A 13861-nucleotide genomic window follows, 5' to 3' on the forward strand; every position below is an offset into this window, starting at 1 on the left:
ACGCCCTTATGTTATTGGTTTCCATAGGAACCATACGTATTCGTGTGGTGTTTACTGTAGTGATTGCCCGTAAATTTGTTAGGAAAAGCTTTACGGCTAATAATGGATTTAGCGATTAAAACGGTACAAACACAAGCGTTTTTACTCTGAAAACAAAATTTGGATGACCTTTTTACTTGGAAAATGACAAAGAACAAGAGTTTTGAAGCATCGAACTGGTTCTTAATTGATTGACGCACGCATTAGAACACCAGTAATTGCAACTAGTTATAACACCAACAATGGACGATTTTGACAACGAAGGTTGGTCTCATGTTCATCATGCCGCGTTTAGTGGCTATCAAAAAAGCATAACACGCTTTGTCAGATCAAATCGTGACCAACTTGATCTTTTGACCAAGGACGGGGAACGTAAAACCCCGCTGTTGCTAGCTTGCAGCAATGGACAGGTAGAGGTTGTTCGTTTTCTTGTGGAATTGGGTGCAAATATTGTCGCTTTTAATGCCTCTGGCTTTGGGGTAATCGAATTAAGCGCCTGTTCGGGCCATCTTCATGTGTTAGAGTATTTCTTAGAGCTTAATTCACCAGAGATCAACGTTTATATGTCTTTGGTTCGCGCTCTTGATAATGTCAAGGGAACACCTTTGCAAATCTCTGCATTGCGGTCTCTCACTGAACTCTCAACACCAGAACGTTTGGAAAGTGTTTTGAATTCAGGATCCATCGACGCTGTTGTTAAAATCCTGGCCATGCCGGCTAGCGAAGATGATGTAGTTATCAACAGTTTGCTTTTTTTTGACAAAATTATAAATGTCAATGTTGAAGTGTATGATTGTTTGAGACAAGAACATGCTGTTAAAGCCCTTGTTGGTCAACTTAATTCAGAGAACAAACAAATTTATTCATTGGGAGTGAAAATACTTGCACAACTAGCACTGGGTCATGCCCTGACTGTGGAAAAGGTAACAAACAATAATGGCATTGATGCTCTTGTTAAAATCCTTGAGAAGAATATGTCTGACAGTTCTGTTCTACTCGATGTTCTCAAAACTTTGTCATCCTTTTGCGAAGCCAGACCCAAAACGCAAGATGTTTTTGCTGCAGTGGAGAACAGTTTTGGTGTATTAGTCTGTTTGTTGAGAGAGTGTAAGAGAAGAAAAGTTCTATCATGTGTTGCAAGAACCATAGCATTGTTGGTGAAAGGGAACGAACGTAACCAGGACTTGTTTGTTGACCAGGATGGTATACCTAGCCTGAGGCAAATTTTGGTGAAAACAAGATCCCATGATGCCAAAATGGCTGCTGTTTTGGCAATTAAGGCAATTGCGAATAATGGGACCATTGCAAACCAAGAGTTGCTACGACGCCATGGTTGCGTCAAGGTTTTGATAACAATGTTACGTGAAGGCCCACGACATGATGAGGTCCGACAACTGCTTGGTGAAGCATTGTGGGCCATTGCTGGGATCGAAATATCCCAAAAGTACTACATTGCCAAGAATATTGGAATAAACATTCTTATAGAATTTCTAAAAACTTCAAACCATTCCTTGAATTTCATTGGCTCGGCAGCTTTGGTCGTCCTTGCTGAGGATATACACACAAAACAGGATGAAATTGTTGCTGCATCTGCCACTCAATTCATGATTCGTTTGATTGCCAAAGATAAAACCCCAGAACAAACTGTTTTGAGCATCTTTAGAACTTTACGTGCAATCTGTATTCAGACAGGATTTCGTCCACATGTCAAGGGACAAGGGGTGATTGTTGCGGATGGTGGGATTAAGTTTCTTGTCCGATTTCTGGTGCATTCTAGGAAACCCGTTGCCCAAGCAGAAGCAGCATACACCCTGGCATGTATTGCCCTTGGCAACCATGATACAAATGCTGCAGTTGTGGACATGCTGGATTTTTCACGCTTGACTGATTTGATGTTGCATGGGAATAACGACACACAGTTGATTGTCGCACATGCACTAGCTCTGTTTGCCTTTAACAACACACACAATCAAAAGTGCATAGCTTCATCAGGTGAAATTTTGTTCTCAATGTTCAAACAACCCTTGGACTCAGGTGACTCTAAGACTCAGGCGAAGACAGCATTTCAAGTGGTGGTCTTGTCGAGAATTTTCCCAGACGAAGATCAAGCTACCACATCAGCTGCTGGCATTCATAAGCTGGTCACTTTGCTCCAACAAGATGATGAGGACCTCCAAGATATGTGCAGCAATTTCATTGCAGGGTTATCCCACACACGCCCAGGTATCCCAGCAGCCTTTGTGTCCATTAATGCTGTTCAAATTCTGGCAGGACTTTTACCTTCGCAATCAGAGAGGGTCAGATGTTGTTCAGCAATTGCACTGGGTTACTTGAGGCTAGACAAAAGTGGCCAAAGACAGTTGCTGAATGTCTGCAGAAGCCAACCACATTTGTACAAAATTCTGTGCAGTTATGCAAAGAATGTGAAGCTTTCGCAAGAGTTCATTGAAAGATGGAAGCACTACTACAGGCTGTCTTGTTTGCCACCAATGTGAGTCTAAATATTTCAGAATTCAGGATTTTTTTATGGGATTGCAATTCCTAGAAGGCTTGGACAAGGCAGTGTATATGCGATTATTTATTATAATAAGTGATAATTTTTTTTATTTCAGCAAAAACTCTGTTTTTTTGGTCAATCAATCAGACAAGGATGAAAGGAACACAGTTCAAAGTTATTCTAATGAAGTATTCAGTGAGGCAAGTGAGGACAGTTTGTCTGAAGCATCTGAAGGGAATATGCCATTTTCATTGTTGTCGTGAGAGTTAGGGGCCCCAGTCATCAGTAGCAATTTTAAGATATATTATGAATACAAATTATTTATCCAGTGTTGACACATCAGCAAGTGAAATCGGAAATATCTATCAGAACAAAAAAAAAGAAATATTTCATAGTTTCAACACTTCATTGCACCAAAAACTGGGAAAGAAAATCTACGTTCATATTGTTTGATCAGACTTTGCTAGTTGGTTACAGTGCATGTAGTATATTATTTTTATCTACCATTATAGTCAGACTGACTTGGTCATTGCATTATAACACTAAATTCTCAATAAATAGTCAATGCTATTTTGTTAAATTTCTTTGTAACTCTCTTCTACATCATTTTGTGGTGTTTTTTCGCTTCCTTCATTTTCTTGCCCAATTCCAACCTCATCTTGCACTGGATCATTTTGTAGAAAATCATTGAGTTGTTGCTCAAGGTCAGTGTCTTCATCTAGTGTTATATCCTCCAAGGATTGTGACGGTGGAGTGCCAGCAATTGGCTCTATAAGAGAACAAACATTAAACTCAAAATTTTCTGTAGATTTGCTGATTGCAAGCAATATAGATCAAGGAATCAGTTCTCTCAAAAACAACAGTTTATATTCTCACTTTCTGTAGCACCGTATTGTATATAATGTTGCATTTCTTCCAGGAATACATCTTCGTAAACTTTTTGTCTTTCGGCAGAAGCTTGACGCTCAAGTTTTTTGGTTTGGGCATCTTCAATTGACTTCTTCATTTTGAATTCCTCTATGTGACAAGAAGACAGGTTTATGACACAATATTTTAGGATAATTTATTTTAGAGGACCACTTACCTTCTAACGTATTGTATTCGTACCTAGAAAGTAACAAAAACATTAATAGTTGATAAGTCCATTGAAAGAATAATTGCATTATTACTGTTGCCTGCACTTCGTTTCATTTGTTTCAACATGAAAAACACATTTAGTTTAGACTCAGAAAACATTGAACCTGCTTAATAGACACAAAACCATCAGAAACTCATATCTAATAACAACTTCCAAGTTGAGCAAGTAAAACTTACTCCAAATGTTCCACATATCGATCTAGAATCTTTGTTTCTTTCGCCTTCCTTCGTTCCAAGATATTTCTAACCGATGCTTCTTCAAATTCTTCAACAAGTTGTTCAAACACGTCAATTTGGCTGTGAATGTTTTCTATATTGTATAGATCAACAAACATGAATCAGTAAGTACAAATAGATTTGAAGATCTCTAAAACTTTGATTGTATTTTCCTTGATAACCAAATTGTACTGACAAGTAGAACCTTTTCAGCATGTTGAGAATCCAAAATAAGACAGGCTTCATAACGCACCTATTTGTTCAGTTGCAGCATCAATTTTTTCTAGAACTTCTGGCAAAAAGGAGAGCTCCTGATGAAAGGACGTTATTGCCCTGTCCAAGGCTGCACATCTTTTCAAACTATCTAAAATAACCTTGTCTGTTTCCTGTGGAAGGAAAGAAGATGTCCTTTCAAAGGTAATGTATGAGCATGTCCAAATCCCTCAAAAACAGGCATGCATATGCATACATGTATGGGAAAGTAAGTGCAAGTGAAAACAGTTATTACTTCTGCTTTTTCAGCAATATCTTTTCCTTTCCAATGTATTTCAGCCCAATTCTTATAAAACCTTCAAAAACGTACAAAAATGTAATATTAAAAATCAGATGTAATTGTAATACAATATTTTTTCCACTAATTATGACATACCTGGCAATTATTTCTGAGCCTGCTTCCAGGTTGCAATCAAAGCACTGATCATTGCTAAATAAGAAGCACATCGATTACAACAAGAAAATATCAAGTGAAAGCGTGATCTAAAATTTAATCACCTGTTTACATTTACATCCTCTGCAATTGTAAACGCCGCCTTTCTAGAAATATACACGGATTTAATGTGAGAATCATCAAAGAACTTATCAAATATATAGCAATCAATTTATGCTGCAATAGTGCAAACCTCACGAGGCGCTGATTCGCTGTCTTTGCCTTTGTGGAAATCGATCGTAAACTAGTAAAATATTGGAGCAAAAATGAAATAGTGAACTATATGAACAGTCAAATAGTGAGTACAATGGCAAAACAATGAAAACATTATATGTTACAGGGTGGAATATGTTAATACGAAAACTGACCCTTGGGTAAGATCATGCTGTACATCATAGAGCCTATCTTTCAGATTTCCAAACATTTCATTTCACATAAATTGACATAATACGAAAGTGAAGTTTGTTTACAAACAAATCTACCTTTAATTTTGAAATGACATTCGAACCGTGTTTCCAATTTTCGTTTCCAATGAAAATATTTTGATAGTTGTGGAAACATGCAAAATTTCCTATGCTTTAAAGATACACTGATCTATAAATATAAAACTGTGACACTTCTGACTTCTTTCAATATGGGTTCCCAAACAGAAGCCCAAGTTCAACAAGGGAAAAACTCGTTTTCGACTGGATTAATGCATGTTCTTCAGCCATCTATCGAAGCTCTTGATAATAAAGTGAATTGTGTGAGGTAGGAAATCTGTCGTAGTATTTTTACTTGTATTTTATATGTGGTACAACATATAGCTCTGTATATAAAATATAGCTAATAGCTAGTTAACAGACTACATTATTAAAGTAAGGTAGCTGTTTTTAGTGTCTTACAAAAAAACATCTTAGAGAACCTTAGCTATGACCACAGTTAATGGCCTCTGACTATGCCAGTATGTGATATTTCGTTGAGAGGTGTTGCCAATGGGCTTGGGGTTGGACCACCATTTGACCATCCTGCAGCTTATAAACTGGTAATTCTTTTGTTTTTAGGCAAAGCCAAGTTGCTCTAAGAGAACAAATTGATCACCTAAGTGAAGGTTTATGGAAGATACTTCATATTTTTTTAGCTGGTGGTTGATACCAGAGGTGTTTCTTTTAAGAGATGTCCTTTCATATCATATATCTGTTGTTTCCTTTAGATCTTCTACAACTAAGTGATTGCCAAGACTTACCAATTGATCTTGAACCATATGTGAAAAAACTTATTGGTTCAAGGCGAAGAATTATGCTTGTAAATAGCATACTGCAGAATGCACAGGTAAACCTTTTGTGTAAACCTCCCAACCCAGGCAAACTTGTTGGATAGAACTGAGATTTTCATCTTCGTATTTCCAACAGGAAAGGCTGAAAAGACTTAATCAAAATATTACAAAAGAAACAACCAAGAAAAAGGCAGAATTTAGTCCACCACCTCAAACTTAAAAAGTGAATGTGTATATAAATAGCATAGTTTACAGGGCCATCTCTTTTCAGGGAAGGAATAGAGCCTGCATAATGGACTAACTACAGGTTTTCTTCCACTGAGTTTTGCCCCTTGCTTACAAATAGATTAAATTGAAAATTTGGGGATGTCAACCCCTCCCCTCCCCCCCCACACACACACCTGCCCCCTTTGTTCTTGATCTTGTTGTAAAAAACAGATAGAAACACTATATTTCTAGCCAGCCACAGTCACAGACGCACAGTATTAAATTAAAAATATTCGTTAGCCTCCCAAGCAGGTGGAAAAAATTAATTGTTGTAATAATAAATATTTTTGAGGATAGTATTAAATTAAAAATATTCCTTTTCCTCCTTTTCTGTCATCATTGGATGAGTCAATCAACAACTGGTTGAAACCATATCCAGGCTTAATACTCCTTGACCTTGATCTTCCGACTTTCCTGAGGCAAACAGTGAATCTCTCTGTTAGCCAAGGAACTAACAACGCGCGCGCATTCCGTAAAGTTTTACTTCATAGAAAGCTCAGTAATGCGCCAGAGTACTAACGCGCGATATTTACTGGTATGCGCGCTGATACATGCCGCGCAAATTATGCAAATATTGAGCGACAGGGATGCCAACATGATGAAGAATTACGAGATTTTACCAATTGATAAATATACTTCGGTGGCAAAGAAACGACAATTTCCAAACGGAAAAGGTGAGTGGAATGTGTCTGGAAGTAATCTCACAACAGTAGTGATAATTGTTCAGTATTGTATGCAATATACGCCACATAATATAAGTCAAACTATTTGAACGTTTCGCAGCTGGTCACAGATACCGGTTGTAATTAGAGTTGATAACTTGTAGCTCGCTTTTTATAACGTTAAGCATACGGCAGAAATCGTAATGCAAATTGCAAAAGATGATTGTTGTGAATTGCGAACTAGTTCGAAATATTTACATGATATAACCAAACAAATATCGCTTTGTTGTGGTCTGATTTTATATCTGCCTTCGTGTCAATTCATATCTCTTTAATTCCGTCTGTGTCAAGGTAATTCATTCAACAAGGCCACCTTGAGATGTTCTAGCACTTAGAGATACAGATTACGATCTATCAAGACTTATCAAAGCCAAGACAAAACTGGGACGACCTACAGCCATATTGTACGGTCAAAAATCAACACATGTCACCCTTGATAATATATTTCAAGTTCCTTGAAGTTTCTATGCGATTTCGCTCTGTGCTAGCATTGTGCTTCAAATCAAAGGCTTTTTGTTCTTGTTTTTTTTTTACTGCTACAGTCGACGTAAACCTCGAAAGATTAAAAGGAAAACTATTTCGCCATTGAGGATCACTCATTACTCTCTTCAGCCGGCGTCTTGTATTTGACGCAAATCATGCAAAGGAGATAATATCACGTCTGTTGGAAAGCGTCCAAAAAGATACTGCGAAATTAAACCCTATTATTGGTCCAAAAATTTCTTGAATTAATATAATCGGATAATCTTCAAATAGCAAATGTTCTTCGGAGAACACGGGTAGCTTTTTGAAATAGCTAAATAGTCGAGTTGTTTTCACGAGCTTGATAAAAAGAAAACCTCTTCTTCAATCATATAAATTCAGGAAAGTTACAATCTTCCTGAATGAAAACAAGCCTTGGATATTATTTAAATATTTTGATATATTTGTTTTAGTCGTAGTTAACTGTGACTTTGAGACTGATTGGTGTGGTTTTCGAAACCAAAAACATTACGATCAGTTTGACTGGACAAAAACAAGCAGAAATACGCCAAGTTCAGGGACTGGCCCAGAACATGATTTGTCTGGAAAAGGTGTGTAGCAATTTATGGAATTATGCATTTCAGTTCAAACAAAAAGCCAATTTTCTTTGCCCAGAACAGGCCTATTTCACCACAGTATTCGTCTCTTCTATCGACGCTTGAGCCATTCAATAATCATTTTTAGGCTCGTTTATTTACATCGAGACTTCATCGCCACGACGCATTAACGACACTGCAAGATTACTCAGCCCAAATATTCCACCCATGATATATTGTTTACGTTTTGGATTCCACGCAAGAGGAGAGACTATTGGTGCGCTTGTGGTATCTAAAAGAGATCTCGATGGCAGCCAAATAAGGATACTGACAATTAATCGACAATATGGAGAAAGTTGGCAGTTCGTTACCGCACAAGTTTTGCATCATTCTCGTTTTAAGGTAAGCTCCAATGATCGCCGTCATTCAAATGATTTCTGCGTCATTCTCTGTATATGTTTTTAGTTATCGTTTGAAGGAATTCGTGGAACATCATACAGCGGAGATATCGGTCTGGATAACATCACATTGACCGAGGGAAGATGTGAAAATATCAGCCGAAACAATGAAGGTATACGCTCTTTAATGTCCTTTATTTCATCTTTAATTTATATAACTTACAAGTTAACTAAATCCATAACATTTCATCACCTCAACTTTCGTCTTTCTTCCATTAATTTATTGATTCGTCTTCCTCAGATGAATGTGGTATTGGCTATCCAGGATTAGGTGAAAATGCAAATCCTGTGCATACCTGGCCTTGGCTAGTGTGGTTGTCCCACAGCAGCGAGTTACAACCATCGTGTCCCGGCGTTCAACTCGGCCGTCACTGGATACTCACAACTCGGGAATGTGAGAGAATTTACAATGGCCATAAAGGTATTTCAACGCTGTGTATGTTACTACGACCTGCAAGGTTCCAGTTCAGATTCAAAAACATCGCAAATTCAAATTATCCACCAACTATTTCTTAACACAGTTAACAAGAGTAAAAGGAGACGTTTTGCCGAAACATTACAGACTGCTGGTAAGATTTTCTGCCTAAAATTTTAGGTGAACTATTATTTTGGAGAATTCATGCAAGATTCGGCTTGATTTGGCCGACTGAGTTGTCTCTAAATTCGCTTTTTAGTTCTTTTAAACATAAGCACTTCAGCCTCATCAAGAGTGAAAGACAACGTCTGCCTTCCTGCATCAATTCCGTTGCAAAATCGTGTAACAAGCTGCTACCTATTGGGTAAGCGAACTTAGGTGACTTCATTCCGAGCGTATTGGTATAGATAACCACGCATGTGGGTTCTATACTCACTTGGTTACTGCTGTTCCACGTTAACAGGGATCCCAAGCATTAGCTATGAAAAACGTTTGGTGGAATTCCCTGCAATTATTCTGTCTACAAGAAAGTGCCAATATAGAACAGCCTCTGCAACAAACAATGATCTTACACGGTCGGTTAGTACCCAAATCGAAATTATTCGTAAATGCATGTGTTTATCTTGATTCTTGACTTGCATTACTTTTCATTCATTTCACCCTGCACTTTCACAACAAACTACAAGAATAGATGGAAGGATTAAAATTCTCACCGATCTATTTATATTTTCGTAGCTTTGTATTAACTCAACCGTTCCGGCTCCAGTTTTAACGACAGTCAACCGCACTACGGGTATCTCGTATGCAAAAACAAGATCATAAATCGTTGGGTACTGCAAGCCATGGGCCCGTTTTCCAAGTCGGATTTCACCGAAGATGTATTAGTTTTAGAAAGAGCTTCGTTCCACGTTGATTGGATTGAAAATACGACAAAGCCCTTCATCAGAGCTCCCATGAATATTACACGCCGTACTGTTCCCGCTCCACCAAAAGGTATACACTAACGTTTACAATTGTAAATGCTGAGTGATTTATCAGAGGAGTGACTGCATTTTTATTAAGTAAAAAGTGAAAGTATACCCCCAGTATACCTATACAATCCGTAATGTACATCGAGACACTGATTTGCATTGTTACTGGATGTACTTACAGACGTTGCTTAAACCAGCAATAGCTATTCTTTGTGTATATATCCTTTCTTAAGGTAATGTACCACATTATTTTCATTTCATTTGCCATCCAGAGCCATTAACTGAAGGTTTCCAGATCATGGACAAAGCAAGCGAGGAATGCCTCACATTCTTACCAGATCATCGAAGATTAACCTATACACCTTGCAATGATTTGAACATCTCTCAGCGCTTTAGATGGACGCGAGAATATCAGTTGGCCTCGATCCACGCAGACTTCTGCGTGGAAAGTGTTGGAAATCGTGCGCATTTCCTGCGCGGTTTTCGTTGCTTGAGTACAGCGGTCAGACGACGCCAAAAATGGGTTTGCAAAGGCAACGATATATACAATGCTTACTATAGAGGTTATATCACCACGAAATCTAGCGAGAATTCTGGGCTTGTGCGCTTAAGTCGAAAACACGAAGAGATCGCCCATTTTGTGATTGCTGGAACAAACGATAATTTGTGCTCTCTCCGGCCAGTTGGTGAGTGAATTGACTGTAATACGACAGTATTAAACCCTTGGGCTACACTTGAAGAAGAGGTTGTTTTAAGTCACAGTGTCTGTTGATGGTAGAGATCACATTTCTAAGTACCAATCTGATTTATCCTTTCGTTTCTAGTGAATGGTGTCTTCGAATGTGATTTCGACCGCCATCGTATGTGTGGTTTTGAAGGCATGGATAGTACGGCCCAGTTCATGTGGCGAGTTCCTAGAAGAGGCTCTAACGATTACAAACAATTTCCATCGCTAACCTCCAAAGGTAGCATTGCTTATTTCCCTCATCAATATTTAGCATTAGGTTGCTTGCAGTCTGAAAACTAGCTAAGAATATTCAGTAACAGCTCATAAACGACCATAATTCTTCTTCATAGACGAATATTTTAGAGTGGTTCGACGCACCAATGTAGGCACTCCGACGGCAGATTTACGGAGTCCATCATTCCGTGGACAACACTGTGTGCGGTTTCAGTCATTCGTACATGGCTCCGATTCCAATAAGCTGAACGTTCTCGTCGATGGAGGCGGAAAAAGAAAACAAATTTTCCAAAGAAGCGCCAACAGTGATACAATTTGGCGAACTTACAGCGTCACCATTGCACCTGAGGCCTGTGAAGTTTTCCAGGTAAGTTCCCTGCGTGAAGGCTGACTGACTTTGCTCAAGGTTTTCCAGACAATCAGACCAAAGGAATCTTAGTCTTTTAGTCTTTGTGATTTGATTAAATGCCAGCTATCTCTAAATGTTCCTATTGATCCTCACTTCTCGCCCACTCCCCCCTCAATTCAACAATTTATCCCACGATTCCTGTAGGTAACTATTGTTGTTTCAGATTGTTTTTGAAGCTGTGTTCTCGGAATACAGAAACTCAAAAGTTGCCATACGTGATATTGTCATTTCTCCTGGTGTGTGTCGCTCGCGATGGCAAAGTGAAGGCAAGTACTCGTACACTATCGGAAACTCTCGTAACATCCCCGTGCGGGTTCGTGGCTACTTTTCCACCGTTGTGAATTTCAGACTTCACTCTTACTAACACTACCATTCATGTTACTGCTAGTATCACATCTAATTGTACTTTTCTTAGACAGCGATTGTCCCAATGGTTGGTCGTTCATCGACGGGAAATGCTGGTATTTTCACGACACCAAACTCACGTGGCACGATGCATCCGCTGTCTGCAACATCGTGGACGCAGAATTAGCTACACCCTCCGGCGTAGCAAACCAGGTCGTCCCACGCGGAAGGCTCTTGTGGTTCGGAGCAAGAAGTTGCCCTACAGGTAGAATATACACAGTCAAGGGAGCGCCATATAATAACACATTCATGTACACTACCCCCGTTTGTCTTATGTACAATATTCCTCGTAATGGTGCAGAGCTGTTTCAACATGGCCCATGTGATCTAAAACTACCATTCGCTTGTCAGAAAGGTAACGATATTTTTATTTGGAACTTGTCCTGTTCTTTAAGACCTGCATTATCTAATAGTAGACTGACGGCGAAGTATTTCTATTTCAATGTATTGGTTTGTATTTAATAAGGACTTGAACAAGACATCTTCTAATGGCCTCGTTTTTAGATCCAATTAGGAAAACAGAGGTTACTTGTGGTTGGAGGAATACTTCAGCTGTTACTGATCGTCAATGGCCGTGGCATGTTATGATAGTTGAGTATAATGGTTGTGCATGCGGAGGGACAGTGATAGCTCCTGGATTTGTCGTTACCAGTTCTTTATGCTTACCGCGCGCCTGGCTACGGAATGTGCAGGTAGGTCGATGGGATGAATACTTGATGGTGTTGTGTGGTTGGATGTGATGTGGTATAATGTGGTGTGGTATGGTTTGGTGTGGTTTGCATGTGGTATGGTGTGGTGTAGTGTTGTATGGTGTGGTGTGGTATAGTTTGGTGTGGTATGCATATGGTGTGGCGTGGTGTAGTGCTGTATGGTGTGGTGTGGTATGGTGTAGTGTGGTAAGCATATGGTGTGGTGTGGTTAGTATGGTGTGGTGTGGCATGGCATCGCATAGCATTGTATGGTGGTATTAAATGGTGTCATATGACATGATATATAGCAAGGTATGCTTTTGTAAAGAATGGTATGGCCTAATGTGGTACGTATGGCATAGCAAGGTGTAATAAGATATGATATGATGTAGTATCTTTCATTTCTTAGTTATTTTGGCCAAGTTCTCGCAAACTCATACGTAAAGTCAAGAAGATTGTAAACCATCCTCTCTCCGGAGTCAAGTCGGGCGACAACGACATCTCAATCGTAGTTTTTGAAGATGATGGTTTTCTACTCGGACCTTCAGTTAACTTCGCTTGTGTCAGCCGAATCCCAACCGCGCGTTGGACTGGTGGCGATTATAACTTCTTGAAAGGTTTGTTTGAGGATTCAGCCCACCTGCTGGGGCTTCGCATGCCAGCATTGGTCATACATTGGCATTGGCTATCCAGGATTAGGCGAACCTAACACAACGAACTAACCTGCCATACAACTCAGCCATTTCTTGTGTTTTTTCCAGAAAGGAAATGTGCTGTGCTTGGATGGGGAACTTTCAAAGCACCGTATAATTCATGCAATTCAGAGAAATACAAAGTACATGAAGTAGAGGTGGTCAGTCGAGAGGAATGTGGCGCATATTATGGGCACCATATGATTACAAAAAGAATTATTTGTGCCAAGGCAAAGGACGACACGTCTTGGGAATGTCTGGGAGATACTGGAGGTAATGCTTGCGGCATTCATGGCAAAAAGATTGTCTTTCTATAATCAGTTTAAAACAAGCACACATTGGATAGTTGAGCAACGTTTTAACCATGGATGAACTAGGCTAGTCTATCTGCTTTCAATCCAGAGTCTATGGCATGCAGCGAAGAGAATACTTCTTCCTCTGACCAATGACCTTACCAAGATAGATAAAATTGTTCTCAGAGATCTGAAACAAACATTGTACATCTTTCCTAGGTCCACTCGTCTGTGAAATCTCGGGGAGCTGGACTTTAGTTGGTATAACCAGTTGGGGCGTTGGTTGCACCCCAACTAGAAAATATGGCATCTACACAGACGTAGCGGCAATGAAACCATGGATAGATATCGTAACGAGAGAAAATCAATAATTTTTAAACAAAAATGCCGTGCGAAAACTTAATGTTTAACATTCACCCTAAAATCATGCCCAATGTGCCAAAAACAAGGTGCAAAAATTCTGGATTTAGTGCTCAGGGGCAGAGGGGGGTGTTAGCACATAATATATAGGAGGTCTAGATAAGTTTAAGAATGCTTAAAAAGGTCTAAGAAAACCTACCGCTGGTTGAGAAGGATCAGAGATATCCACCTGAAAGTACGTATCTGCCCGGCCCTCAATCCAGTCAACGTATTTTTATATATATAGTCAACATGAAATAGGGGCTCCGTAA

At 39.3% G+C, this 13861-nt stretch overlaps 5 protein-coding genes across 5 annotated transcripts; 4 read left to right on the plus strand and 1 right to left on the minus strand.

Annotated features, from left to right (window-relative positions):
- Window positions 1–37: 37 nt before the first annotated feature.
- On the plus strand, window positions 38–2825 carry LOC114517243 (ankyrin and armadillo repeat-containing protein-like). The gene is made up of 2 exons (XM_028536901.1): window positions 38–2530; window positions 2652–2825. The coding sequence occupies exons 1-2, from the start codon at window positions 282–284 to the stop codon at window positions 2797–2799; spliced, it is 2397 nt and encodes a 798-aa protein (XP_028392702.1). The 5' UTR covers window positions 38–281; the 3' UTR covers window positions 2800–2825.
- A 269-nt stretch (window positions 2826–3094) lies between these two features.
- On the minus strand, window positions 3095–5114 carry LOC114517244. The gene is made up of 10 exons (XM_028536902.1): window positions 4964–5114; window positions 4789–4839; window positions 4661–4702; window positions 4539–4592; window positions 4398–4458; window positions 4143–4275; window positions 3851–3983; window positions 3621–3643; window positions 3413–3553; window positions 3095–3305 (listed from the first exon to the last, which is right to left on the minus strand). The coding sequence occupies exons 1-10, from the start codon at window positions 5017–5019 to the stop codon at window positions 3112–3114; spliced, it is 888 nt and encodes a 295-aa protein (XP_028392703.1). The 5' UTR covers window positions 5020–5114; the 3' UTR covers window positions 3095–3111.
- A 103-nt stretch (window positions 5115–5217) lies between these two features.
- LOC114517272 (SNARE-associated protein Snapin-like) lies at window positions 5218–6394 on the plus strand. Its single transcript, XM_028536946.1, has 4 exons — window positions 5218–5345; window positions 5639–5685; window positions 5788–5906; window positions 5987–6394. The coding sequence occupies exons 1-4, from the start codon at window positions 5230–5232 to the stop codon at window positions 6068–6070; spliced, it is 366 nt and encodes a 121-aa protein (XP_028392747.1). The 5' UTR covers window positions 5218–5229; the 3' UTR covers window positions 6071–6394.
- A 119-nt stretch (window positions 6395–6513) lies between these two features.
- On the plus strand, window positions 6514–9397 carry LOC114517138. The gene is made up of 8 exons (XM_028536797.1): window positions 6514–6791; window positions 7775–7912; window positions 8046–8299; window positions 8363–8468; window positions 8597–8776; window positions 8877–8924; window positions 9030–9134; window positions 9234–9397. Exons 1-8 carry the CDS (start codon window positions 6620–6622, stop codon window positions 9395–9397), a joined length of 1167 nt encoding a protein of 388 aa, XP_028392598.1. The 5' UTR covers window positions 6514–6619.
- A 113-nt stretch (window positions 9398–9510) lies between these two features.
- On the plus strand, window positions 9511–13771 carry LOC114517021. The gene is made up of 10 exons (XM_028536663.1): window positions 9511–9763; window positions 10014–10427; window positions 10566–10706; window positions 10819–11069; window positions 11275–11377; window positions 11527–11871; window positions 12021–12208; window positions 12615–12822; window positions 12967–13170; window positions 13410–13771. Exons 1-10 carry the CDS (start codon window positions 9613–9615, stop codon window positions 13559–13561), a joined length of 2157 nt encoding a protein of 718 aa, XP_028392464.1. The 5' UTR covers window positions 9511–9612; the 3' UTR covers window positions 13562–13771.
- Window positions 13772–13861: the final 90 nt, after the last annotated feature.

The sequence above is a fragment of the Dendronephthya gigantea genome, unplaced genomic scaffold, assembly GCF_004324835.1.
Source record: "Dendronephthya gigantea isolate DGI-Jeju-01 unplaced genomic scaffold, DenGig_1.0 000007F, whole genome shotgun sequence".
NCBI lineage: Eukaryota > Metazoa > Cnidaria > Anthozoa > Malacalcyonacea > Nephtheidae > Dendronephthya > Dendronephthya gigantea.

Excerpts from the sequence above, each read along its gene's own strand:
- LOC114517021 (XM_028536663.1), top strand. The coding sequence starts at position 9,613 with ATGGGCCCGTTTTCCAAGTCGGATTTCACCGAAGATGTATTAGTTTTA. Across the intron at positions 10,707-10,818 it reads TCCATCGCTAACCTCCAAAG|ACGAATATTTTAGAGTGGTT; the intron begins GTAGCATTGCTT and ends TCTTCTTCATAG. Across the intron at positions 11,872-12,020 it reads ACCATTCGCTTGTCAGAAAG|ATCCAATTAGGAAAACAGAG; the intron begins GTAACGATATTT and ends CCTCGTTTTTAG.
- LOC114517272 (XM_028536946.1), top strand. The coding sequence starts at position 5,230 with ATGGGTTCCCAAACAGAAGCCCAAGTTCAACAAGGGAAAAACTCGTTT. Across the intron at positions 5,686-5,787 it reads AATTGATCACCTAAGTGAAG|ATCTTCTACAACTAAGTGAT; the intron begins GTTTATGGAAGA and ends TGTTTCCTTTAG. Across the intron at positions 5,907-5,986 it reads GCATACTGCAGAATGCACAG|GAAAGGCTGAAAAGACTTAA; the intron begins GTAAACCTTTTG and ends TATTTCCAACAG.
- LOC114517243 (XM_028536901.1), top strand. The coding sequence starts at position 282 with ATGGACGATTTTGACAACGAAGGTTGGTCTCATGTTCATCATGCCGCG. Across the intron at positions 2,531-2,651 it reads CTGTCTTGTTTGCCACCAAT|CAAAAACTCTGTTTTTTTGG; the intron begins GTGAGTCTAAAT and ends TTTTTATTTCAG.
- LOC114517138 (XM_028536797.1), top strand. The coding sequence starts at position 6,620 with ATGCGCCAGAGTACTAACGCGCGATATTTACTGGTATGCGCGCTGATA. Across the intron at positions 6,792-7,774 it reads ACAATTTCCAAACGGAAAAG|TCGTAGTTAACTGTGACTTT; the intron begins GTGAGTGGAATG and ends TATTTGTTTTAG. Across the intron at positions 8,925-9,029 it reads CGAAACATTACAGACTGCTG|TTCTTTTAAACATAAGCACT; the intron begins GTAAGATTTTCT and ends TTCGCTTTTTAG.
- LOC114517244 (XM_028536902.1), bottom strand. The coding sequence starts at position 5,019 with ATGTTTGGAAATCTGAAAGATAGGCTCTATGATGTACAGCATGATCTT. Across the intron at positions 4,703-4,788 it reads GCGAATCAGCGCCTCGTGAG|AAAGGCGGCGTTTACAATTG; the intron begins GTTTGCACTATT and ends GTATATTTCTAG. Across the intron at positions 3,984-4,142 it reads TGCTGCAACTGAACAAATAG|AAAACATTCACAGCCAAATT; the intron begins GTGCGTTATGAA and ends TATACAATATAG.